Here is a 24,539-nt window from a genome sequence, read left to right on the forward strand (position 1 = left end):
GAGAAAGACTTGCTCCTTGACTATTGGAATGGGATAAGCAGGTAAGTTCATAAAGAAAAAAATATAGGTTAGTTATGGGTGGGTTAGGGGTCGGGGAGAAGAGGGGAAAAGGGAGGAAGACTAGTTAGGGGGATAGGAAATTTCCTAATTGGAGCTGACTGGGAGAGAAATTTTCTATCCCCTAACTAGCCTTCCTCCCTTTTCCCCTCTCCTCTCCTCCCTAACCCACCCATAACTAACCTAGATTTTTTAATGAACTTACCCCGCTCCTCCAAGCAGGAGAAAGTTCCATGTGTCAGCAGCTGGCCGGCGAGTGCCTTCCCAGGACAGAGTCTAATGGCCACTGTCCCGGCTGGCCTTCATCCCACCCAGACCCCACCCTGGCCCGCCCCTTTCACCAAGCCTGGCATTTCTGCATGTAAAGGACATATACACATGACGGGTTTGTTTTTTAAATGTGCGTGTTGCACGCATGGCCCGGCCACGCGCATATCTCCCGGTTTTATGTGCACCGGGCTTTGAAAATTTGATTTTCTGTTACTTTGGTTCTGGTGATTCTCAGCACCTATGTTTTGGCACCAATGATTCAATGCCGGGTCTCCTTGGCAGTGGTAGTTTTCAGCTCAGAGTTTTTCATACCAATGATTCTTGTGCTGTGCCTCTTTGGCGCTGTCTTAGCACCAATTTTTCGGTGCCGATGGGTCCTCGATTTCTTCTGTCAGTGCTGGTGACTATGTTTTTCTTCACAATTTGATGATTTTAACTTTTAAGTCTTTTTCAGACTTAGTCTGATAGGATGAGTTTGGTTGCTTATATTTTAGGTGGAGTTCTCTGTAAGCAAGTACCCTTGGGAATATTCAACCACAGGGGCCACACACTTTGCTGTGTCATGATTTGGCCCACGGCATTTAAGATTTAATTATCATAAATCTAAGATGGACATTTTATGCCCATATATCTTACATTTTTTAAATACTCTGCCCTTTCTTTTCAGAAGAAGCTTTTTATGTCAACAGTTCCAAGCTTGAGCTGTTGACACTGAGAGAGAAAGTTTTCCTTACTGTTCAGTGAGCAGCTGAAGAGACAGAGGCAGAAGCACCTGTGGGGACGTTAGAACAGGAAGGCCCATGCATGCTCAGAAGGCAAAATTGAACCTCCTGAACTTTTAAGAGAAAAATAACTGCCCCCAGTGCCATCACCCATCTTGTGTTGCTATGTGTTGTGTTTGTCCACTGTTAGTATTGGAATGGGATATGAAACCATGAATGTATTTCCATTGCCCCCCAAAAATAGACACTTCATACTTTAAACCTTTTATTTTTCAAAATCTAGGCCTCTGTAATTTCAGAAGAAAATTAATACCACCACACTACACTACATGGTTTTATTTAGAATGTCAAAAAACTAAAATTTGCAAAAAGGTAGAAGAAAGGCTATCCAGGATACAAACGCATAGGGGAAAAATAATGCTAACATTTCCAGAAATACAAGGTTTTGGAGCAAACCCTTAACTCCATATAAATATATTCTTTGAAGTGCTGAAAAAGTGTTAAAAGCAGAATATAAATCTAAATAAATAAATAAATATTCTGCTAATATCAACATTAAAAATAATCAGTTCTGTAACTCAGTAACATTAACAATGGTCCAAAAACAGAAATGGTAATGCACTGTAGGTCATATGAAAGACCTGGACCTGAGCTTGGACTCCAATCTTCATTATCTATAAAAAAAATAAAAACAAAACCAAACCATGTATCTTAGACACAGTTTCACAGATAATAAATTCAAGAATTGAAATAATATACTAGTCTAATAAATACCTTTGACCTTGTCACGCTCTTCATTTCCTAGAGACAACAGCAGAAAGTGAACAGGTATTAATTGTAAAAGATTTTTTACCTTCTTCTTATGGTGTCAGTAAAAGGAATAATCAGAGCAAGTACATCACCCAAAAGCGAGGAGGAAAGATATTTCTACTGTTTCTATTTCTCATCATTTCTAAAGTTCTAGAAGACATACATAACACTGTATAAATATTCATAAAAAACAATCCTTGCTCCGTAGAGCTTATAATCTATTCAAGATAGACAAACAGAACATAAGAGATCTGGGGAGTTTTATTTATTATGTAAAGTGGTTAAAAGCAACAAGCGTTGATCAAAAAGGCGAGCTTTTAGGCTGGAATTGAATAAGGCCAGAGAGGGAGTGTTGTGCTGGTGGTGGACCCTTGGCCTGAAGTGGGGTTGACGCAACCCATAGGGCAAGCCCAAGTCTCCACCGTTGGGAGGCGGAGGCTAACTGGAGCTTCGCCAATACCAGCCCTCGTTCCCCACAGGTTGATCCCTTGGGTGCTGGGGCCAGCTGGTCTTAGGCGGGCCTCCGTGTGATGACTCCCAGTAGATGAAATGTAAGGATTGCCGAGGACCAGCAGAGGTATCAAGGGACCAGCGTAGGTACGGAAGAGGCAGGGATCCAGAGACCCGGGCACCAAAAGGAACAGGGCAGAGACAGGGGTCACCCAGGTAGAAGAAGGCTGAAGCCTGAGAGGAAAAGTCCAAGGAGATAAAGAAGGGGTAGTCAAAGGCAAGCTGGTGTCAGGGCAGGCAGCTGAGCAAGACAAGGTACAGAGTCCAAATGAGTAAGGGTCAAAGTCAGAGGGTTAGTCCAGAACATGATCCAACATAGCAAGGGTCAAAGCCAAAGGTCAGTCTAGCAAGACAAGGAAGGGACCAAGGTAGGTCAGGAATAGGAACCAGGAACGTTGAGCAATGAGCACATGAACAAACATGGAGACCTGATGCCAAGGTGAGGAACTAATGGTGGGCCCTGCTTACATACCAGGGCCCGATAATGTCATCATCAGGGGCCGTGGGCTAGTTTCACACCATGGCCCCTTTAAAGGTAAGAGGGGCACGCGCGCCTAAGCCAAGGTCCGCAGGAGGCTGGACGACTTTTGACAGGTCTTGGGGGGGTCAGGAGGGTGGGGGTTGTAGTAAATTAATTTTGGAGGTCTTGGGGGGCGTCAGGAGGGTGGGGGGTTTTGTTAGATTTTTACTTTTTTATTAAAGATTTGTCTGCGAGCCCTGGACCCCCGCTGGATCACCAGGGACTTTTGGCATGTCTTGGGGGGGGGGGGGGGGGGTTGTAGTAAATTAATTTGGCAGGTCTTGGGGGCGTCAGGAGAGTAGGGGGTTGTAGTAAATTAATTTGGTAGGTCTTGGGGGAGTCAGGAGGGTGGGGGGTTGTAGTTAGTATGGCTCTCACGGAATTACATTTTAAAATATGTGGCGTTCATGGCTCTCTCAGCCAAAAAGGTTCCCGACCCCTGCTTTATTGTATTGCTTGTAGATAGATGGTGAATCAGGAAGGAAGGCACTGATCCACGAAGTGCCAGTACATTCAACAGGCTCAGAAGTAGATTCTCATCCAGATGTTCACGATATGCGGGTAACGCCGCTGCTGGTGGATGAAGCTGGAGCACCGGATTACAGAGGTACTCACGGAATGAAGGCATATTCCTAGTGGTGGAATGGTGGGACCGAAGTTCCGTGGTGCAGGATATAAAGCAGCTAGGCCCTCGTGGAGCGAGTACCGATAGTCCGATATCCTGAAATGGAGAAGAGAGAAAAGACCCCCGAGGAGCGGTTGTCTTTAGTTAGAGAGGACGCCAGAGGGTAGTTGGAAGCAAGAGACCCCCGAGGAGCGGGTGTCTAGAGCTTCTACTGGAGCGAGGCCCTTGGAGTGAAAGCGGCGCCTAAGTGTGCAGCTTAGAGCGGTCAGAGGAGCTAAACCGTAGTCTTTGCGATTTCAAGGTGGTAGCGGAAGCAGAGGCTAGATATACCCGGAGGTACTGACGTCATGCGGTGGGGCTGCCCCTGAGCTTCCTTCCATGATGTGTATTAGAGTGTAGTAGGTGTGCGCGCTCATGCCCTAGGAGGCCACGGGAGTGAGCTTGGCGGACTGCGATGCCCATGCTAGTCTGGAAACGCCAAGACCCTCGCACTGGAGGCAGCCATTTTGCCCAAGGAGAGAGAAAGAAGAGAAAAAGAGGTAAGGCAGAGCGGTCGCAGCTGTCTGCGACCGACGAATGCAACACTGCCTCCCTGTGTCGTCGAATGTCAGATGGAAGACAGGTCACGAAACGTGATAGCTCTTGAAGAAGAGAGCCAGAAAGTTCCCACAAGGGAGAAGCCCATGCCAGCGCCTTGCCTTCCAAATGAGAGAGAATGAAGGTAACCTTCATGAGTTCATCCTGGAAGATGGAAGGCTATAGAGCAAATTGGATATAGCACTGATCAATAAATCATCTGCAGATTCTGGTATTGTTCCCAACCCATTAAAACAAGCCATTTATTTATTTTATTTAAAAACTTTTCTATACCGTTGCTAAGTTAAATACCGTCGCAACGGTTTACATGTAGGCACATATTTAATGTAGGTAAAAGTGTACAATAGTACATTCTAACAGGTGCCATCAAAGGTTCGGTTACAATATATCATTAGACATAGTCATTTAGCGAAGTAGTTCATGACCAATTGTACCAAGGTACTTACACCGGTAGTTTTATTACACATAGTATTATAGTTATGGTTTATTGTGGTGTGGAGTTCATAGACTAATCTACTGTATAGTCCTAAGGACTGTATGTCAGTGCCTTTCTGTCTTTTCCTGAAATATTTCTCTCTATTCTCCTGTCTCTTTGTAAAATGCTTGTTTAAAAAGCCATGTTTTTAGCTTGACCCGATCTGACCAATTATCACCCCATTTCCAATCTCCCATTTATTGCGAAAATCTTAGAAAAAACTATTAACCGCCAACTCAGTAACTACCTAGATGAACAACAAATCCTATTACCGTCTCAATATGGTTTTCGTAAATTACACAGCACAGAAACCCTTCTTCTATCACTTTCTGATTACCTTATCAAAAGTTTAGATAAAGGGTTATCCCATCTGCTAGTAATACTAGATATCTCAGCTGCGTTTGATACAGTGAGCCATCAGATCCTTCTCAAGCGTCTCTCTGAGATAGGAATAACCGGTCTTGCCCACAACTGGTTTAGTTCGTACCTCTGCAACAGAAATTACAGAGTCAAATTTGGCAACTACGAATCTAAGGAAATTCCCCTTGTGCAGGGAGTCCCCCAAGGCTCTTCACTTTCATCCACCCTATTTAATATTTACCTTCTACCCCTATGCCAACTCCTTTCCAACCTTAAATTACCACACTATTTGTATGCTGATGATGTACAAATTCTCATTCCCATTACTGAGTCTATCCCAAAAGCCCTTGAAATCTGACATACCACTCTCACCTCAATTAACAACCTCTTAAACTGTATCCAATTTGCCCTTAACTCTACAAAAACGGAACTCATGGTCATATCACCCCCTACACCTCTACATACTACGCCCACAACACGTATTATTCTGCCACACACACAATTCTCCCAACAAGTACGGGATCTAGGAGTCTTATTGGATGATCAAATGACACTCAAAAAATTTATTAATGCTACTCTCAAAGAGTGTTTTTTCAAGATCCACACACTCAAAAAACTTAAACCATTATTACACTTCTCTGATTTTCGTACTGTGTTACAAACCATGGTCTTTTCGAAAATTGACTATTGTAATGCACTGCTATTGGGCCTTCCCAAAAACTCCATACACCCGCTACAAATCCTGCAGAATACTGCAGCTCGTATTCTTACCAACACTTCCACAAAGGAGCACATCACCCCCATCCTTAAGGGATTACACTGGCTCCCCATTCACTCTTGCATACAATACAAGGCATTATCACTCATCCACAAAATTCTCCACAATCCAGAAATGAATTGGCTCTCTAACTCCTTACAATTTCATAATTCTAACAGACCAACTAGAAACCCGTATATAGCCACTCTGCAAACCCCTTCACCAAAAATATTTAAATATGCATCCACCAAAGCCCGTGCCCTATCCCTTGCTGGCCCTATGTTATGGAACTCCATGCCTACTGATTTACGTCTTGAACTGTCTCCCAAGATATTCAAACAAAAGCTCAAGACATGGCTATTCACTCAAGCCTACACATGATCTCTACCTGCTCCATTATAGCCTTCTCCTACCCTTCCCCTCATTCACAATAATCATTATCTCTTATGTGTCGTCTCTCTCACCCTCCTCTCTTCTACTCCATGTAACTCTCGAAATTCCTGTATGTAATCGCTTTCCCTGTATATAATCGCTACACGGCTCCCTTGATGCCTTATTACCCTACTCTTATGCCTATTCTTAGATGCAACATCCGTCATAGACTTGCACCCTAATTCTCAATCTCTCTTTCCTCCTACCCAACCCCCCTCAGCTTTCCGTCAATTTAAGTTATTTTTTCTCCCTTAAGCTTTGCCCTAATTTATACCTCGTTAATTTATTAAGTTGTGTTGTAATAGCTATACCTTTGCTTCTATTAATTATTTAAGCTATTCACTGTTAATGAATTAGCTGTTTTATGTATTGGTTTCCATTTGTTTCCATACTGTTTTATGTATAACGCTATGGCGTATGTTTTGTTCTCTGTACACCGACGTGATATCTCTGATGATCGGCGGTATATAAAAACTAACAAATAAATAAATAAATAAATAGGTGCAAAAGCCCGCCGCAGGACCTGTTTGTGTAGCAGGCTGGGGCCTAGGTGCTCTCTGCTGACGAGGCTGTGTTCTTTGTTGGGTTCTGGATTGTCTGGGCCTAGATGCAGGAGGATAAAATCTTTTTTGACGATAATAGGGTCTTCTCACATCCCTCCTTTGAGTTCTGCGGGTGGCATGTGCAGTGGGATCCTGAGGGAGGGAGGACAGCTGTCGTAAGGTCTCATTATATTCTTTTAATTGAGATACCGCTTCTTGTACTTGTGTACCAAAGAAATTGTCCCCTGAACAGGGGAGGTCCACCAATTTATCTTGGACCTCTGGCCTAAGGTCTGAAGCCCTAAGCCAGGCTCATCTCCTGGCACTTATGCCCGAAGCTGCAACCCTTGATGCTGTTTCGAAAGAATCATATGCAGCTCTTACCTCGTGTTTACCAGCTTCGAAAGCTTTATTGATGATGCTTTGTGCAGGTTCTCTATATTCTTGTGGAAGAGATGGGATAAAGTCCTCCATTTGCTTCCAGAGGTTTCTCTGGTTTTGGGTGATGTATAATTGATAGGAGGCTATCCAAGGATTGAGCATTACACCCTGAAACACTTTGCCCTTCCCAGGAGGATTGGAAGAGTGAACTCTTGTCCTCTTAGCCTTTTTCTGTGCAGATTCTACAACCACTGAAGTATGTGGTAATTGGGATTTTTGGTAGCCAGGCGTGACTTGAACCAAGTATGTTGAATCCATCCTTTTGTTGACTGAGGGAACAGAACAGGGATGTTCCCACAGTCTATGTTGAAGCTGTAGGAGGACATCATGTATAAGTATTGCCAGGATTTGTTTAGGAGGGTCAACAAATTGTAGCACCTCAAGTGTTTGATGGTGGAGATCTTGTTCTGACTAACTTAAAAGGGATAGAGTCAGTCATGTCCTGTACAAAAGCAGAGAAGGTAAGATCCTCTGGAGGGGATTGTTTCCTAGGTTGTGGTGGGGAAGGATCAAACATAACGGTTTCAGAAGTATCTGATGCAGTATCACTCCATGTGACATAATCTGGAGTGTCCTGTAGTGTTTTTCCAGTTGTTGGTAGAGGAGGCAAACCAGAGGGCCCTGGGAGGGGGTCCTGAGGAGAAGAGTCCTCTTCCTGTGGATTTGAGGGCAAAGAGTCCAGTAAATCCTGGTATCTGTTTTGTATTACTGAATACAATGCTGCTTCAGATGATACTGAGAGTCCAGAAGGAAGCGGCATCGTCTGTGTTGTGTGCGGCATCGATGGTAACGAGGATTTCGATGTATGTGTCAAAGGTATCGTCGATATTCCAGTTCTTCTATGTGCCGGCGCAGTAGTATCAATAGGCACCGATATTGGAACAGAGGATGTAGTTGGCATCGATGTAATTTGCGAAGAAGGCATCGACATCAATATCGATGGGATGTTTGATGTTCGTGGCATCGATGATTCTTGTGGCATCGGGAAGGTTCCGGGTTTCAGGAAGGTTCCCGGCATCGGCGCCGTCATCAGCGGCATATCGGTCATCGGCACTGGTTGCACCGGCATCGGTGACGTCACCGGCATCGGTGTTGTCACCGGTAGGTGCTCTTTTATAGCCTGCAGTATCGTTTCCTTGCTAAACGAGGTCAAGTCTTGCGGCACCAGGGAAGCAATCGACACAGGTGGAGGCAGAGACATCACTTTAACTGATTCTACTGAGGCAGGCCTAGTAGGCATCGAGGTGTCTTTGTGCTTAGGCCGTTTTTCGCTCGGTTCCTCGTGGGAAGATACGGTCGGTGATGTCGAGGCATGGTGATGACTGTGTTTATGTCGAGGCCTTACCTCCGTAGCCGAATGTGTCAATGCCATCGATGGTGTGGGCGAGGATCTGTCTCCCGAACCGTCCGGTTGGCGCTTTTTTAATAAAACTTTTTTGGGAGCTCCTACTGGTGATGACTTCGATGAAGTCGAAGGTGAAGGAATCAACTGTAGACGGAAAAGTTGTTTATTTGTTCCTGCCGCAATTTCCGTCCTTTGGGTGTCATCTCTTGGCATTGTTGGCAAGAGGAGATGTCTTGTTTTTCACCCAAGCAGCGTACGCATTCTAGATGCGGATCTGTAATCGACATAGTGCGATTACAAGTCGGGCACTTTTTGAATCCCGACGCCATGGTGTCACCGATGGCCATCGATGACTGAGAAAAAACGAAAAAGCATTATTAATAAAAATAAATGCTAGATTACCTCACCAGCCAGTGAAGAAGAGAAACGAGTGAGATCCCGTGAGGGAGAGATTGTGAAATTATGACTTTTTTTTAGTCAAAAACAAAGTAATCTCAGAGGGCTCCGGTAACCGTGATGCTGACAGCAGTGCGGAAAAACGAAGACTAGAGTGAGACCCCTGTGGCTGAGAATATCATGGCATGCTGGGCATGCTCAGTGGCCTCACAGGGCCAGTCAAAAGTTTCTAGAAACTTTGACAGAAGTTTTTCCCGCACTAGGGCTCCGTTAGTGACATCACCCATATGTGAGGACTAGCACCCTGCTTGTCCTGGGATAAAGATATTTGTTCTTTATTCAATTGCTATTGCTGAAAAATATATTTGTTCTTTTTTGCTGCTGTGCCTGCCAGGCAGCCATGCTTTTTTTTACTGCACTTTTTTTTTTATTGAACTCAGACTGTCTCTATGTCTCACCCACTAAGACAAGCTGCCAGCAGTGGCATTTTGCTGCTGATCTTACCCCCCTGGGGTAGGTTGCAGGCAGGGATTGGGTGGTGTGGTGGGAGATAGTGAGAGATTTGCAGTGGCTGTCTGGTAGTGGGCATTAATTGTACAACTTCAAGCAGCATCACAGTGAGTTCTGTAGGAATTTGGCTTGCAGACTCACAGCAGGAGTAGTCAGGCTGAGGCTTCCAGTGTATTTTTTATCTGTAGTTTTAGTTTTTGTGCACACAGAGCAGTCTCAGTTGTTGTGTACAGCAAGACACTGCACTGTGTGTCTGTGTAGTTTTCCACACTCACATATATTGGTACAGAGGTGTTCAGTCACTAATAAAGAAATAATCCTTTTATTTGAAATCCCTAGTTGGCAGTGACATTAAATCCATGATGTCAGGGAAAGGTAGGCGTGGTCGAGTGATTGGCACTGGCAGAGGAGGCACTTCAAAAAGGCAGGCCCCCTTTAAAGTTAAAAAGGGACCTGTTCCAATCTAAAATCTCTGGAGGGGCAGGCAGTTCCATCCAGAAAAAACTTAAATTTAAACATAATGCACCGCCACCACCTGTTTCTGACCCTGTTGTTTTGGAGGTGAGGGAAGGGGAGGCTGAGCCATCCAAGATAAAAGAGCGAGACCCAAAAGCAGCAGTGCGACAGCAGACTCTAGTTAGCGCTGATGATGAAGCACAGTCACTGTTTGCCTCTGATTCTGATGAAGAATCATCTTGTATGGGATTCCCTTCATCAGAAATGAGAGATAATAGCTGAAGAAAGTTTAGGAGGATTAGTTAGTTCTGTCTTAGCCTCCACTTCAGTGCTGGAGGAGAGGAAACTGATGAGGATGAGGAGGAAGAGCAGTCAGTGCAGGCACAGAGTGTGACTGATGCCCCTGGCATTGCTTCTCCAATGCCAGCATCCACCCCGAAAGCTACAGAGAAGGGATCACGAAAGAAATCTGTGATCTGGAGCCATTTTAAAGTAAGGGAGGACTCACATTTTGCTCAGTGTAATTACTGTGCCAGGGATATTAGCAGAGGCAAGCAAGTGGGACATCAAACTAATTCTGGAATGATGTATCATATGCAGAAGCAACACCCAACAGTTCTGACATCTGGGGATGGTGGTAGTACCAGTCAGGGGACCCCTTTTTCCAGGTAGCGTAAAGTGGTTGGAAATGAGCAGAGTCATCCCATGCCCTCAGCCCCTTCTAGCAGGCAGGTGGCAGGTCAGCAGCCCCCTGCCATGCGTCAGAAACAACAACCCATCATGGAGGAAATGGGGTGGAGTTCAGTAGCGCTATCCCGGGGAAAGAGGCAGGCAGCCTCAAACATAACCAGGAACATCGGGGAAATGATTGCCCTTGATGACCAGCCCTTGCAGGTAGTGGAGAATGTGGGTTTCAGGCATTTGCTGCAGGTCTTAGCTCCAAATTACAAGGTCCCCTCCAGAACCACATTTAGCAGAAAGGTCATCCCCAGCCTGTACAACCAGTGTCGCAGTCGAATCCAGGTGAGGCTAGCTAAGGCAGAGGGAAGTGTGCATTTTACCTGCGATATCTGGACCGCCATGACAGCACACTGGTGGGACCTGGCTGAGGCAGGGGCAGGCAGCAGCTCTATTAGTGAACAAGAATCAGGGTGCAGGTGGGCTTTACTGCACACCCACCTGACAGACGAGGCCCATACCTCAGCCAATATTCTAGCATGCATCAGACAGATGCTGGCGGGCTGGCAGCTAGACCAGAGAGACAGGAATCTTCAGGCAGGGTTCCTTATCACAGACAATGGTGCAAACATGGTAAAGGCAATATCCAACGGAGGCTTTCAGAACATCCGATGTTTTGCACACACTCTACACCTGGTAGTGAAGTCAGCTCTGGGGTTGGAGTCCAAGCACCAAGAGAATGAATACCTGCAGGACTTAATCCACAAGTGCAGGAACATAGCAGCACACTTCCACAGAAGTGTGAAGGCAGGGCAGGTTCTCCATCAAAAGCAGACTGATTTGGGGATACCTCACAAGCGTCTCATTCAAGACATTGGCACCCGGTGGAATTCCACCTATGTGATACTGTAGAGGTTAGTGGAGCAGCAGACACCCCTTCTAGAACTTTCTGTGGAAATGGACATAGGTATGCAGAGTCCCCTAGGGATTCATGATTGCTTAGTCATGAGTCAGCTGGTAAAAATCCTGCAGCCCTTCAAGGATGCCAAGGAGGAGCTGAGTTCCAGAAGTGGCACCTTGGCTAACGTCATCCCTATAGTTAATATTCTGGAATAAAATCTGGAGGGCTTTAAACAGGAAGAGGGAATGACAGCAGAGGTGCTGCGTTGTCTGGACATTTTGCAGAAGCAGGTGCAAGAGAGATTAGGACCTTTAACAAAACACCACAAAAAGAAAGGCTTGAGTGCTGTGGCATATTTTTCTAAAATGAATGTCTGCTTCCGTGCGGCTGAGAAGGCAATGGCAGCATTAGGAAATATGCCACTGCAAAATTAAAGGGGAACACAGCATTGGGGCTCTAAGCAAAGTGTGTGTGAGAGACAGACTGGGGAGGGAGGTGACTGGGTGTGTGTGTGAGAGAGAGAGAATGGGCAAGGAGGTGACTGGGGTCTGTGCAAGAGAGAGACTGGGCAGGGATGTGACTGGGGTCTGTGTGAGAGACATAAAACTAGGCAGGGAGGTGACTGGTTTCTTTGTGTGAGACAGAGAATGGTCGTAGGGTTTAATTGTGTGTGTGTGTGTGTGAGACTTGTGGGCCCTAAAGAAGAGGACCTTGAGGACAGAGCTTCAGCAGCCGCTGCTGTTCCTAGTATGTGCTTTCAAGGGAAAGGAGTAGGAGAGTTGCTGGAGAGGGTAAGTAAAGGTGGTATTTTAAGTTTATTTTTCTTGATTGACTGCCATTTTAATTATTGAGTATTATGTGATGTGTCTGCTGTTTTGAAATATTTTATTGATATTTGGACAATTTTTAATAATGTTTATGAGTTTTAATTATTTGACCTTATTCAGTTCATCAGCTGTTTTGAAACATTTATTTATATAGTTTTACAATTATTTCTGTGTGGGGATCTATAGCAGCTTGGCTTGTTCTGTTTTCCTAATAGGAGGTGAATTAGTGTTTAGGACCTGATTTAATATTTGTAGTGTTGCCTTTTCATAGATAGGGTTGTTATGTGTTCCATAATGCAGGTGTAACTTTGTGCAGATTAGTTTTTGTGCATTATTGCAGATCCTGGGACTGTGTTAGGTGTTATATTTCTCTTTCCATTTCTCCAGGTTTGCACTGCATGCAGAGTGGCTTTTTTTGGTTTTCCATTCCAGTTTGACTCCATATTTATAATTTGTGGTCTTTCTGTACTTGGTGAAGGTCGGTTCTGTGTGTGTGTCCGAGGTGAGATATTTTACTAGCATGTAGGCAATTGTATCAATCTTATTTGTTGTGTTTTCTCAATAGGATATGCATTAGTGGTAAATTATTGCCGTTTCATAAGGAGGGCTATTGTGCCTGGTAGTAAAAGAGAGTTTGTTTTGCTTTTACTGAGAAGTCATCAGAACCAGAATATATCTTTTTTTTGCATGGTGCGTTCTATGGGTAATGCCCTAGTTCTACTCTGCATCCATTGTTGGAGGTCAAGGGGGTTCCCATGGATGCAGAGTCTATGTTTACTTATAGCCCCATGACGGTCACATGTTCAGTGTGTCACGCATGTGAGAACTGTCAGGTGTGTCCCCGCCGAAAAAAGGTTGAGAACCACTGCTCCAGATAATATCAGTACACATACCTGACCTCAACCACTGTGCCTGTCTGTCCTGCCCGTATGTCACTACAAGGGCCTGACCTCAACCGCTGTGCCTGTCTGTCCTGCCCATGCGTCACTACAAGGGCCTGACCTCAATTGCTGTGCCTGTCTGTCCTGCCCTTACGTCACTACAAGGGCCTGACCTCAACCAGAAAGACTTGGGCCCCTGAGTGGCGCCGGGGAGGTGGTCTTCTGTACGCCACATTTCCCGCGCCCACCAGACGGGCAGGGATTCAGCGCTGGGTTCTTTCCTTGCTGTTACTGAGGGCACCCTGGTTAGTTTCTTTTCCTCCCCTTAGTAATATGCTAAAATTCGCGGGTTGCCATGTCTGATCTGAGGTCGTAGTGGGAGAGGAAAAGGAGGTGGCGCTGGCACCCTTTCCGCGTTCTGTCCGGGGAGGGCGTCGAGGCCTTGAAAACTGCATTCTTCATCGATGCACGAGCCGAGTGACCCACTGCTAAGAGTCGCAGGTCCCTCCTTTTCTCGCTCTGCCTTGCGCAGTATGGCAGTAATAATCAACTGAATGACGAAGAGCTGGAACAAGTTAATCTTCCTCGTGGTGCCCTTCCGTCAATTCCTTTAACTTTCAGCTTTCCAACCATAATGCCCCTGGAACCCAAAGTCTTTGGTTTCTCGGAATCTGCTCAGCAGGTAATGGGAATAACATCGTCGGATCACAAGCTGAAGTATTCAGGTGACAGGCCTGGTTTGAACATGCTCATTTTTACAAAGTAAACGCTTTGATACCACATTATACTGACAGACTGTAGGTGGCACCTGAGGGTACAGTACAGAGGTCAGTCAAAACTTCTCTGTCTCCATCTGCTAGTGGGGAGGCAAAACCCAGGAAACTGAAATGACCCATGTTGAACTGCTGTTCACGTGGACCCTTTCTCCACTTCTGCCTTCAAAGTACTCATTTGTATATCTGCTATTTCCCCCAGATTTTCAAAGACCAGCGAGAGCTCACTAGATGTCAACAGAACCGCCACACTTTCCCAGGCTTGGGCCCCACTCTTGGGGCGAACCCATTCCAGGGTGCCCTGTCCTTTACAAAGAAAAGAGAACTCTCCCGGGGCTCTTGTTTGAATATTTGCTACTACCACCAAGATCTGCATCCGTGGCGGCTACACCCAGGCACATTTCATCATCTTTCAAGGTCCTAGCATGTTAAGACTACTTGGGCTGTGTTTCAAGATGGGTCGAGTGGACAGTACACTCTGCCATCCTGTATTGCACCTAACACCACCACAGCGACCTGACTACTTCCACTCTGCCAGGCTATCTTGCACCTATCAACATCACAGCGACCTGACTACCCCTCCTCTGCCAGCCTGCCTTGCCCCTCTCAACTTTCTGCCACACACCAGACGACTCTATTCCTTGTGGTGTTCTTGCCACTATCATGGCTCCTCAGTGTGTTGATGCTAGTCTTTCTGCTGCTTTGTCCCTTTATCGGCACCTTGTGATTTTTTCTGGCACTCTGTTTGCTATGTTCCCCCTTGATTGTGCTGTAGGATGTTGATGCCACTTGTCTTGCCACTTTGCCTCTCGTGCTGCCTTTGAGGGTTCATGCAACTGTTATCGGTGCTCTCTTTTGAAGCTGTGATGTGTTTTTGACACTCTCGCTGCTACTTTGCACATCTGTTAAAGCACTTTTGCCACTCCTGGAATCTTTTGTCATAGTCTAAGTACCTTGGAACTCTTTTCCCGTTCTTCTGATTGCTCCCCAGAAGTTTCATCCAAATTGATAAGAAAACCCCAATTCTGCAGCCAAAAATAGGCAGCAAATACTTCTCCCACTGACTTTAAGGGCAAACGAAAAACGAATGAAACTAATAAATGAATTGGGGAGTTTTTTTACTATGAAACTAATGAAACAAATTGGGGTCCCAACAAAACGAACCCCCCCCCAAAAAAAACCAAACACAAAACAGATCGAATTGAAATTTTTTTCTTCTGTACATCCCCTAGCTCATCCTCTTTGATACAGTAGGTGAAGATAAGCAAGTAATTTATTTGGAGGGCAGATGAATGGGTCCATGTTCCTGTCCGAACACAAAAGGCATAACTTAAACCATTTTCTTCTGTAATTGAACCTGGTGGAAGGTTTTCTGGAAGAGATCAGAATATCGTCTAGCAAAAGATATTCTGTGATTGGGCTCCATCCTGATGAGGTCACCCATATGTGAACACTATCGCCTTTAGGTTTTGAAATAACAGCCTTTCAATCTCCACACTGTGAGGTTCAGAGTGAAGTGAAGTGGATGTAGAAGGGATCCTCCATCCTGGGTTATGAGGCAAGGGCTGTTTCCCAATGGAACTGAGTGTTCACTGACAAACTAGGTATGCATACCATGGTTGTCTGGGCCATGCTGGAGCTTTCAGAATGAGGTCCACATTGTCCTTGATGCATTTCTGTACCATGAGAGAAATCAATGGTATTGGGGGAAAACCGTACAGTAGACCTTCAGACCAGTCTATGAGAAATGCATCCTGCTTTAGCCATCGGGCACTTGGATATATCAAACAGAAGGTCTGAACCTTGCAGTTGCATTCCATAGCTAAGAGGTCGATGCGTGGCCAGCCCCAGGTTTGGAAGAGCTGCAGTGCCACCTTCTGATGAAGCTCCCATTTGTTATGGTTTGTAGGTGGGTGGGCCCTGGGCTGAGGTGAGAGGTGTCACCGCCCATAGGGAGTAGCCCTGTGAGCCTCATCTTTGAGAGGAGCGGTCTCAGCGGATGTCAGACACAGCTGTGGAATAGGTTCTTTATTAGAGAGGTAGAAAAGCACAGCCCGCAGAGTGGGAGTGCAGGAAAGCAGTGAAGTCTGAGCAGAGGGGTATGCCCAGAGGGAATACCTCAGATGAGGACACGTTCTGAGTGTCTTGAACTATCGTGGGACCCTGGGTTGTGGCAGTGTAGACTCCACCCACAGGGAGAAGCCCTGTGGGTACTCACCACAACAGGCGAGGTCTCAGCAGTGATGGACAATAGAGGAGAAAGCAAATGTTGCTTACCTGTAACAGGTGTTCTCACAGGACAGCAGGATGTTAGTCCTCACATATGGGTGACATCATCAGGATGGAGCCCAATCACGGAAAATTCTGTCAAAGTTTCCAGAACTTTGACTGGCCCCTACTGGGCATGCCCAGCATGGCACTAACACTGCAGCCAGCAGGGGTCCCCCCCTCAGTCTTATTTAAAAGCTACAGGAAGTGCCGAACAATAAAATAATAAAACGTTACGAACCCAACACCGCGGGGCGGCAGGCGGGTTTCGTGAGGACTAACATCCTGCTGTCCTGTGAGAACACCTGTTACAGGTAAGCAACATTTGCTTTCTCACAGGACAAGCAGGATGGTAGTCCTCACATATGGGTAAGTACCAAGCTGAGGATGTCCGAACATGCACCAAATGTACCCAAAGGCGTGCAACAGGTACAACAACTGGGGTGGAATTTGGTAGAGGGCATCCTGAACCCCACCGGGCAGGTGGAAGGGTGTTGGTACAGCACGTTGTAAAGAGGTTACGAAGGACAGACTGGCCAAAGAATTTTGTCTTCCGGCTTTGTTCAAGCAAAGGTGTGAAGAGAACTCCAGGTGGCAGCCCTGCAAATATCAGGAAGCGGCACCGATTGTAGGTGTGCTACTGGAGTCGCCATAGCCCTCACAGAGTGTGCTTTAACACGGTCTTGAAATGGAATGCCCGCTTGCTGATAGCAGAAGGGTATGCAGTCCACCAACCAGAGTCTGCTTACCCACATGCTTCCCCAATTTGTTAGAGTGGAAAGAGATGAACAATTGAGTGCTTTCCCTGTGGGCAGCTGTATGGTCTAGGTAGAATGCTAGAGCCCGTCAAGGGTATGCAGAGCCTGTTCTCCTGGATTGGCATGGGGCCTGGGAAAAAATGTAGGTAGTATGATGGATTGATTGAGATGAAAATCCGAAATTACCTTAGTTAAGAATTTTTTTTTTTAAATTAACACTTTTATTGAACTTTTTTTCCAGTTGATATATCAATGGCATTACAATATCAATATGTAGACAAAATACATCCCCACAGTCCCCCCACCCACCCCACCCCTCACCATATTGAAGGAGCTATAGCTTCCCGGCTATAAAAGTAATGAGGATATGCAATGATTTCCACATTAGTAATAGAACACTCATAGCTATTATAACAAAGCATCAGTCAGAAATAACAATCTCATTCATTGTGGTTAAAGATCAACACTTGTCCCTAGATACCCAATCTCCTAGCCCCGAGAGGGTTTACATCTGATCTATATATTCCACAAACGGTTTCCAAGCCTTAATCATCGAGGGCGTTCTCCCATATTTGGCGGCTGTTAGGGAAGCTAGCCTGTAGTATGTATGGAGTTTATCAATGACCTCCAGCAACTGTGGCACTTGAGCTGTTTTCCACTTAGCTGCTATCAACGTACGAGCAGCAATAAAGACATGAGACCAAAAGCGCTGCTGGGATCTTTGTATAACCTCTGGGTACACATGTAGCAAAGCCGCAATAGCAGAGGCCTGAATAGATACTTGAAGCAGGCCACTTAACCAAGTGAAAAGAGTCTCCCAGAAGGGCTGAATTTTCGAACAGTTCCACCAGATATGAAAATACGTTCCCCTATTTCCACAGCTGCACCAGCACAAGTCTGACACAGCCGGGTATATCCTATGGATTTTGTCTGGGGTAAAATACCATCTATATATCATCTTATAGCAATGTTCACGCAATCCCACTGAAATCGAACACTTCCTGGCACAATATAATATAGCCTCCCAGGTCTGAGGACTTAGTTGTTCTCCCAAATCCATTGCCCAATGTTTCTCAAACGTGCTAGCTTCCTGCTTGTCAGGGAAGAAAGCATGATAAATTTTAGAAATGGGCCCTTTTATTCTGTCACTATATTGCACCATAGCCTCAAACAATGAGCGACTTGTTCGCAACACTTTGGTGCGCAGTAGAGCCCGAATAAAGTGGACTACTTGGGCATATGCTAGGAAATCGTTCGGATTAAAGGAGGAAATATCCATCAATCCCTGCATGGAAAGAATAGACCCTTGGGACATCAGTTGGCCAACTGTAGTTACACCCACTTTCTTCCATACATTTGACTGAGGGACCTGCCTGTTATAAAGAAGAGAGGATTGATAGAAATATTTAAATGCCCCGACTAATTGCCTGCTACTCTGCTTCCAAATATTCAGAGTGGTCCGTAGAGACCATGCGATGCCCTGAATTGCCCACCAGGAGTTCTGTGGTTGCCAAAATATGGCTCGTAAAGCCATGGAACCTAGAATTGCTTGTTCAATGGACACCCATTGCTTAATTTCTGTATTACGGTGAATATCCATTAAGGCCCTCAACTGGGCTGCTCTATAGTACCAAAGGAGGTTGGGAACCCCTAGTCCTCCCTGCAACTTTGGGCGATATAACACCTGACGAGCTAGACGTGGAGGGTGTCTGCGCCATATGAAATCAAAGAGCCATTTTTGCCACCAGCGCAACATAGGTGGGGGAATGCTTACTGGTAAGGAAGAAAACAGATAAAGAAATTTAGGCAAAATGGTCATTTTGGTTATGGCTATTCTACCCAGCCAGGAGAAAGTGTCCCTGTTCCATCGACTCATATCCAGTGTTACACTATCAAGGGATTGTAGTTGAGATTGTATAGGTCAGGTAATCGGGCTGTTAAAAAGACCCCTAAATATTTTATGTGGGATTTCACCCATTAGTACGGAAATCAGCTGCGAATATTCTGCACTTCGTCCGGGCACAAGGTCACATTAAGTAATTCTGACTTAGCGAAATTCACTTTAAGGCCTGCTACCTTGCCAAAGCTATTTAGTTCTCGGGTAACCCCCTCCAGAGACAAGGCCGGAGTTGTTAGTGTTAATAGAATGTCGTCAGCAAACAACGATGCCTTGTACTCTGCAGATCCCAGTCGAATTCCATTTATATCATTGGCTTTGCAAATCCGCGTCACCAAGGGCTCAAGATACAAGGCAAATAATAGAGGAGACAATGGACACCCCTGTCTAGTGCCCCTTTCTATGGGGAAGACGGGACCATAACCGTTATTCACTTTGACCCTAGCTGTGGGTTTAGCATATAATTGCTGTAGCCATTGCAAAAAGAAAGGCCCAAACGCCATATGCCTCAAAGTGGAAAACAGAAAAGGCCAATGTACCAAGTCAAAGGCCTTTTCGGCATCCAAGGACAGTAAAACCGCTGGAGTCTGAGTTCTGCGTGCCCACCATATGAGATCAATGACATTTCTTATGTTGTCTGCCGCCATGCGCTGTGGGATAAACCCCACTTGGTCATTATGTACCAGCTGTGGAAGGAATTTATTTAATCTCTGAGCTAAGACCCGAGCCAGGATTTTGAGATCCACATTAAGGAGCGAGATGGGTCTATAGGAGCCACAGTATGCCGGGTCTCTTCCAGGCTTTGGAATGACGGTTATACCCGCTGTATTATTATGGGGCCCTATTCCTTTACCGTCTCGGAGATTGTTAAAATATTGGGCTAGGGGCTCCGCCACTATAGAAATACATTTTTTATAATATATTCCAGTGAGCCCATCAAGCCCTGGCGATTTGCCATTTTTCAAGGATTTAATCACCATCTCAATCTCACTAGATTGAATCGGGGCATCCAGGCTTTGTTGTTGCTCATCTGTCAAACTCGGTAATTCTAGATTTTGCAAATATTCACGTATATCAATTTGTTGAATGGAATCTTCAGACTTGTACAGGTTCTGAAAAAAGTCAGAGAAAGCCTTACGTATTCCCACCGAAGCGGTGAGCATCTCTCCCTCAGGATTTTTAATTTTTAAGATATTATTTTGGGAGATCCGAGCCCGGAATTGGCATGCTAACAGACGACCCGCCTTATTCCCCCCTTCGTAATATTTCTGCTTCAGAGATTCCAGGGCATAAAGAATACGGTTATTATCAAGTTGCGCTAACTCATCTTTGAGGGCAAGTAACTTCCGATAGCATTGTTTAGAGTGGGTCCTCATATGTGCCTTCGATAGCGCTGCAATTTAACTCATCAAAACCCATCTGGACTCCTGTTCCTGATGCTTGCACGCCGAGGCCCAGGAGATTAGAATCCCCCTTGCCACGGCCTTGGAGCATTCCCAAACTGTGCTAGGGGATACCTCCCCTCCAGAATTCAAATGGAAGTAATCCTGCATCTGATCATTCAAAACCTGTACAAAGCCCGCATCTTGTAATAGCGATTCATTCAACTTCCAAAATCGACTTCCCTCATCCCGATCAACTAGATCAATGTCTAGTAGTATGGGAGCGTGATCAGACCAAGTGATAACTTCTATCTCCGCCCCCTGTACCTGATTCCCTAGAAGTTTATCCACCAAAAAATAATCTATGCGTGAATAACTGTCATGAGGTGCAGAGAAGAAAGTATATGATCTAGATTGTGGGCATCTATTTCTCCATATGTCAATCATATTCCAATCGTACATAAGGTTCCGCACTGCCTTTCTACTATGCCCAGACAGCTGAAAGTGCGGTTTAGACATATCTAGTTCTGGTCGAAGCGCAACATTAAGGTCTCCCCCTAGAATAATTGGCCCTTCCGTCCTTGCTGCCAGAACCCCATGTAATTCCTTCCAGAAGGGCCCGGCGTCCCTATTTGGGGCATAGACCGTTACTAAGGTAAATTTCTTCTAGCCTATCTGGATGTTCAAGATAAGGAACCTCCCGTGCAGGTCTGCAAAGTAGGAAAGGAGCTCGAATACCAAGTGTTTTGAGATCAAAATCCCCGTTCCTGAGTATTTAGCCTCTAACCCTCGGGCCGCCAGAAATACATGTGGAAATTCTTTAGACTTTAGGAGATGTTCGTGCTTACGCTTTATGTGTGTTTCCTGAATAAATGCTATATCTGCCTTTTGATGTAGTAATTCTTTTCTAAGAAGAAAACGCTTTCTAGGGGTATTGAGACCCTTAACATTAAGTGATACTATCTTAACCATTATCTATTGGGAACGGAGTTGTCGCTATGACGTCCTTGAGATTGCTCTGCGGAAAGCCTCCTTTTAGTTGGCCTTGGGTATTTGACATACAATGAAAATGTACGAATGCTCCCATATGATGAGGAAAGAATATGCTGAATCTACCTAGATTTATCCCCTTCGTTTGTACCACTAGAGATTCGCTCACCTTCATCTGCGAATCTACCCCCCAGGGGGAGCGCTAGTTAGGTACCGTTACTTCCTTGCCTCCATCCCCCCCCCCCCCCCCCCCCCCCCCGTAGACCAAACCCTTGAGCTTCGAACTAACACAACATTTATCTTGAACTGAACACAGCCTCCAATAAATAGTCACAAATGGAAAAGAGTCATCAACATTGGAACAGTTACACATAACCCCAAGAACTGCTGATTCTAGACATAACACGGAGTTCGTATTGATAATCACTGCTCCCCAGCCCTGTGGGGAAGTTCCAGAGGTCTATCTGCCCTCCTCAGCCTTTGTCAGTAGTTGAATTTCCGGTGTCTGCTGGTCGTCTTCTAAGCCTGCCACGGCTCGGCCCCTGTCTCCTCCATCGCAATCCCACATCCGCTACTGCTTGTAGCACCAGCCTTGGTGCTGGTGTGAAAGCATACTTGATACCGGCCTGAGTAAAGCATTCAGCAGCCTCTGCTAGCGTTTTGAACCTGTATGAGATGCCTTGATGCTGAAAAATCAGTGCAAAGGGGAAGGCCCAGCGATAGCGGATGTCGGCCTGGCGCAATGCAGTTGTCGCCTCACGCAGCAAAAACCGCTTTTGTAGCGCTGAGGGCGCCAAGTCATTGTAGACAAGGATATCCAAATTACGCCATTTCCATTGGGGGTGGGCCCGAGCCAGCTTAACAATCTCTTCTTTTTGTTTGTAGTGAAGAAATTTAATGTTGATGTCCCTGGGTTGATTATTGCGTTTGGGACCTAGGGCTCGATGTGCTCTTTCCAAGTCCACCTGAAGAGTACGACTTTGCTCCTCTGCCGAGGTCCCGAAACAGGACTAAAGATCTTGACAAATGGCCAGCGCCGTCTGCATACTATCCGCATACTGCTCTTCCTCCGGAACACCTCTAATACGTATGTTAGACCTACGAGATCGATTTTCAAGATCTTCCACCTTGTCCCCCAAGGTTTCTAATTCTGTCGTGAACTGCTTCGTTTGGGTTGTTAAAGCTTCCATCTGGACACTTTGTCCATCCATTCTCCCATCTAATTCATCCACGCGGTAGCCTAAGGATATCTTCTTTCATATTCTCCATGCAGGCAAGTATTTCTGCTTTATGGTTCCGCATTTCTGACCGAAGTTCGATAAACCAGCCACGCATTTCGTCCCGCGTGGGAAATTCTGTCACTGGATCCCCTGGGGCCATCACCGAGCTTCCCAAGCCCACTTCAGCTGTGTCTTCTCCTATATTCCGTTGATCCTGAGAGGTAGAAGGAGTTATCACATTCTCATGTAGAATATCTCCCGCTGATTTGCTAAAATCAGCTTTAGGTCTGCTGCTTTTCGGCACGTAGCCATCCTGCTCTCAGAGTGTTTAAGTCTGTTTCAAATATATCTTAATTGATCTGAAAGGTATCTTAATGAAGATTTATCTGTATAGGAGCAAGATGCAAAGGTTCAGTATGAAATTTTCCTGGAGTCTATTGACGATGAAAGGGTGGTCTCAAAGTGGGGAGGAGGGGGTATCCTCCGACATATATGTGCTCACTTCATAGTAACATCTACCAGCGCTCCCCTCCTGACTGCAGCTAATAGCTCATGATAGTATGAAGCTCGCTAGACAGGCGCTCTGACTCACTCCTTCTCCCACTTCCACAGGTTATTATAGAGAGGCTTAAGTGTAAATCTTCTGCTTGTGTCGTATGAAACTTCTTCTGTCCCTCTCTGCCAGTCTGTGATGTAGTGAGCCAGAAGCTTAGATGTAACCTCTTCCACCTCCTGTCCCTTCAGCTCTCCTGCTTGTCTAATGACTGTGCCACTGCACAACTGTTTCCTGTAATCACTCTGTGCTTTCCCTTTTCCCCAGACCTCAGATATTTGGTGATTGTTCAGCACAGTTTTGGTTTGGGTGGCAACCGGGCCTGTACCCCTAGCTCAGACAGCCGTTCAAGGAGGGGGGATTTTGGTGTTAGTCAGTCTGTACACCCCGTAGCTTTCGGCTCAGGCACTTTACAGCTGACTGTCCCCTGTAGCTCCCTTTTGCCCTGCAGGCTACGTGGTACCGGCAGCCGTTGTGCAGTTCTTCCCCACCTCCCCCTCCGCAGCCCTCCTCTAACCTGAAACAGCCAGCAAGAACAAGACTTGCACAGTATGTTTATTAGGTACAAATGCTCCATAGGCTCTTAACCGGCAGTATGAGCAGCGATTGAGTTCCTCTGATGTGAAGGAGCAGCAGGAGGGAGGAGAGGAAAGGCGGCACGAGGGAAAGTTCAAACTCCAGCTCCTGGCCTCTTATCCTTCCCACAGTACTGATTAAGACAGCAATATTAAGAGAGGTGTCTCCACGGGATCCTTTGGCATTTGCTGGTACTTGCCTCTCTGACGTACTCCTTCAGTTCACTCCAAATGCCGGTCACCACCCTCACCCTGCCCGGGAGGTTTGCTGCCGTCGCGTGGATCAAAATGGCGGGCGGGGGAGCTCCTACCTCAAATCGTTCTCCGCAGCGTGACTCAGGTGCCGTGAGCTAACTTCTGCCAGACGATTTTACTCCGGACAGTGATTTGAGGCTTCCGTTGTGTCAGGCTTGTATGTATGCCCGAGTTTCTCCCGCTCCGTAGAGCGCGCCGGCACTCACACGCGGCAAAATGGCGATCGTGAAGGCAGACCGCCCAAATCTTTCTGCGGCTGATCGTGTTCTCTGCAGCGCACCCCTTCCGTTTTTTCTGGCGAATTAAATTCGCCCTACCTGCTGTGGCTGCCACCGCAGTAAATCGCCAATTCCAATTAGGTTTTGCAGGATTAAATGATGAAGCTGATTGCTCTGTGCACGGAGCCTCAGGCACGAGCTGCCATTTTCTAGCATGGCAAACAGCCCCCTTTTAGTTTTTAATGTTTCTCCCCACTACTCCAATGGCGGGCGGCTATAAGGCAAAGCCGGGAGTTCGGGTATTGGCTCACAGCAAGCGGCACAGTTTAAATGTGGTTTTGTTGCTTTAAGTTTAGCACTGCCGGCAGGTCTGCAGCTGCCTGCACCGGAAGGCTAGCTATAGAAAGCGTGGCAGAGATGACGACCAGGATGGCAAAGGAGCATAAACTTCCCTTACTTGTAGAGCTCTCTCCTCGTCTGCAGCACTCCAGCCTCGTGGGGATTGACTCACTTAGTTTATATTTGGTTTGCGATGTCT

General features: G+C 46.0%; 1 protein-coding gene across 3 annotated transcripts in view; it reads right to left on the minus strand.

Moving 5' to 3' along the window:
- Positions 1-1,301: 1,301 nt before the first annotated feature.
- The window catches only part of LOC115089153 (GLIPR1-like protein 1), a 229,005-nt gene continuing 205,767 nt past the window's right edge, over positions 1,302-24,539 (minus strand). For all 3 annotated transcript variants that reach the window (XR_003856019.1, XR_003856018.1, XM_029597154.1), the window contains 2 exons: positions 1,824-1,850; positions 1,302-1,723 (listed from right to left, as the gene is read on the minus strand). Coding sequence is in view for 1 of the 3 variants with exons in the window: in XM_029597154.1 (XP_029453014.1) it covers positions 1,605-1,723; positions 1,824-1,850 (146 nt within the window). In the remaining 2 variants the exon portion in view is untranslated. The remainder of the gene's footprint in view (positions 1,724-1,823; positions 1,851-24,539) is intronic.

This window comes from Rhinatrema bivittatum, chromosome 4 (genome assembly GCF_901001135.1).
Source record: "Rhinatrema bivittatum chromosome 4, aRhiBiv1.1, whole genome shotgun sequence".
In the NCBI taxonomy this organism is placed as follows: domain Eukaryota; kingdom Metazoa; phylum Chordata; class Amphibia; order Gymnophiona; family Rhinatrematidae; genus Rhinatrema; species Rhinatrema bivittatum.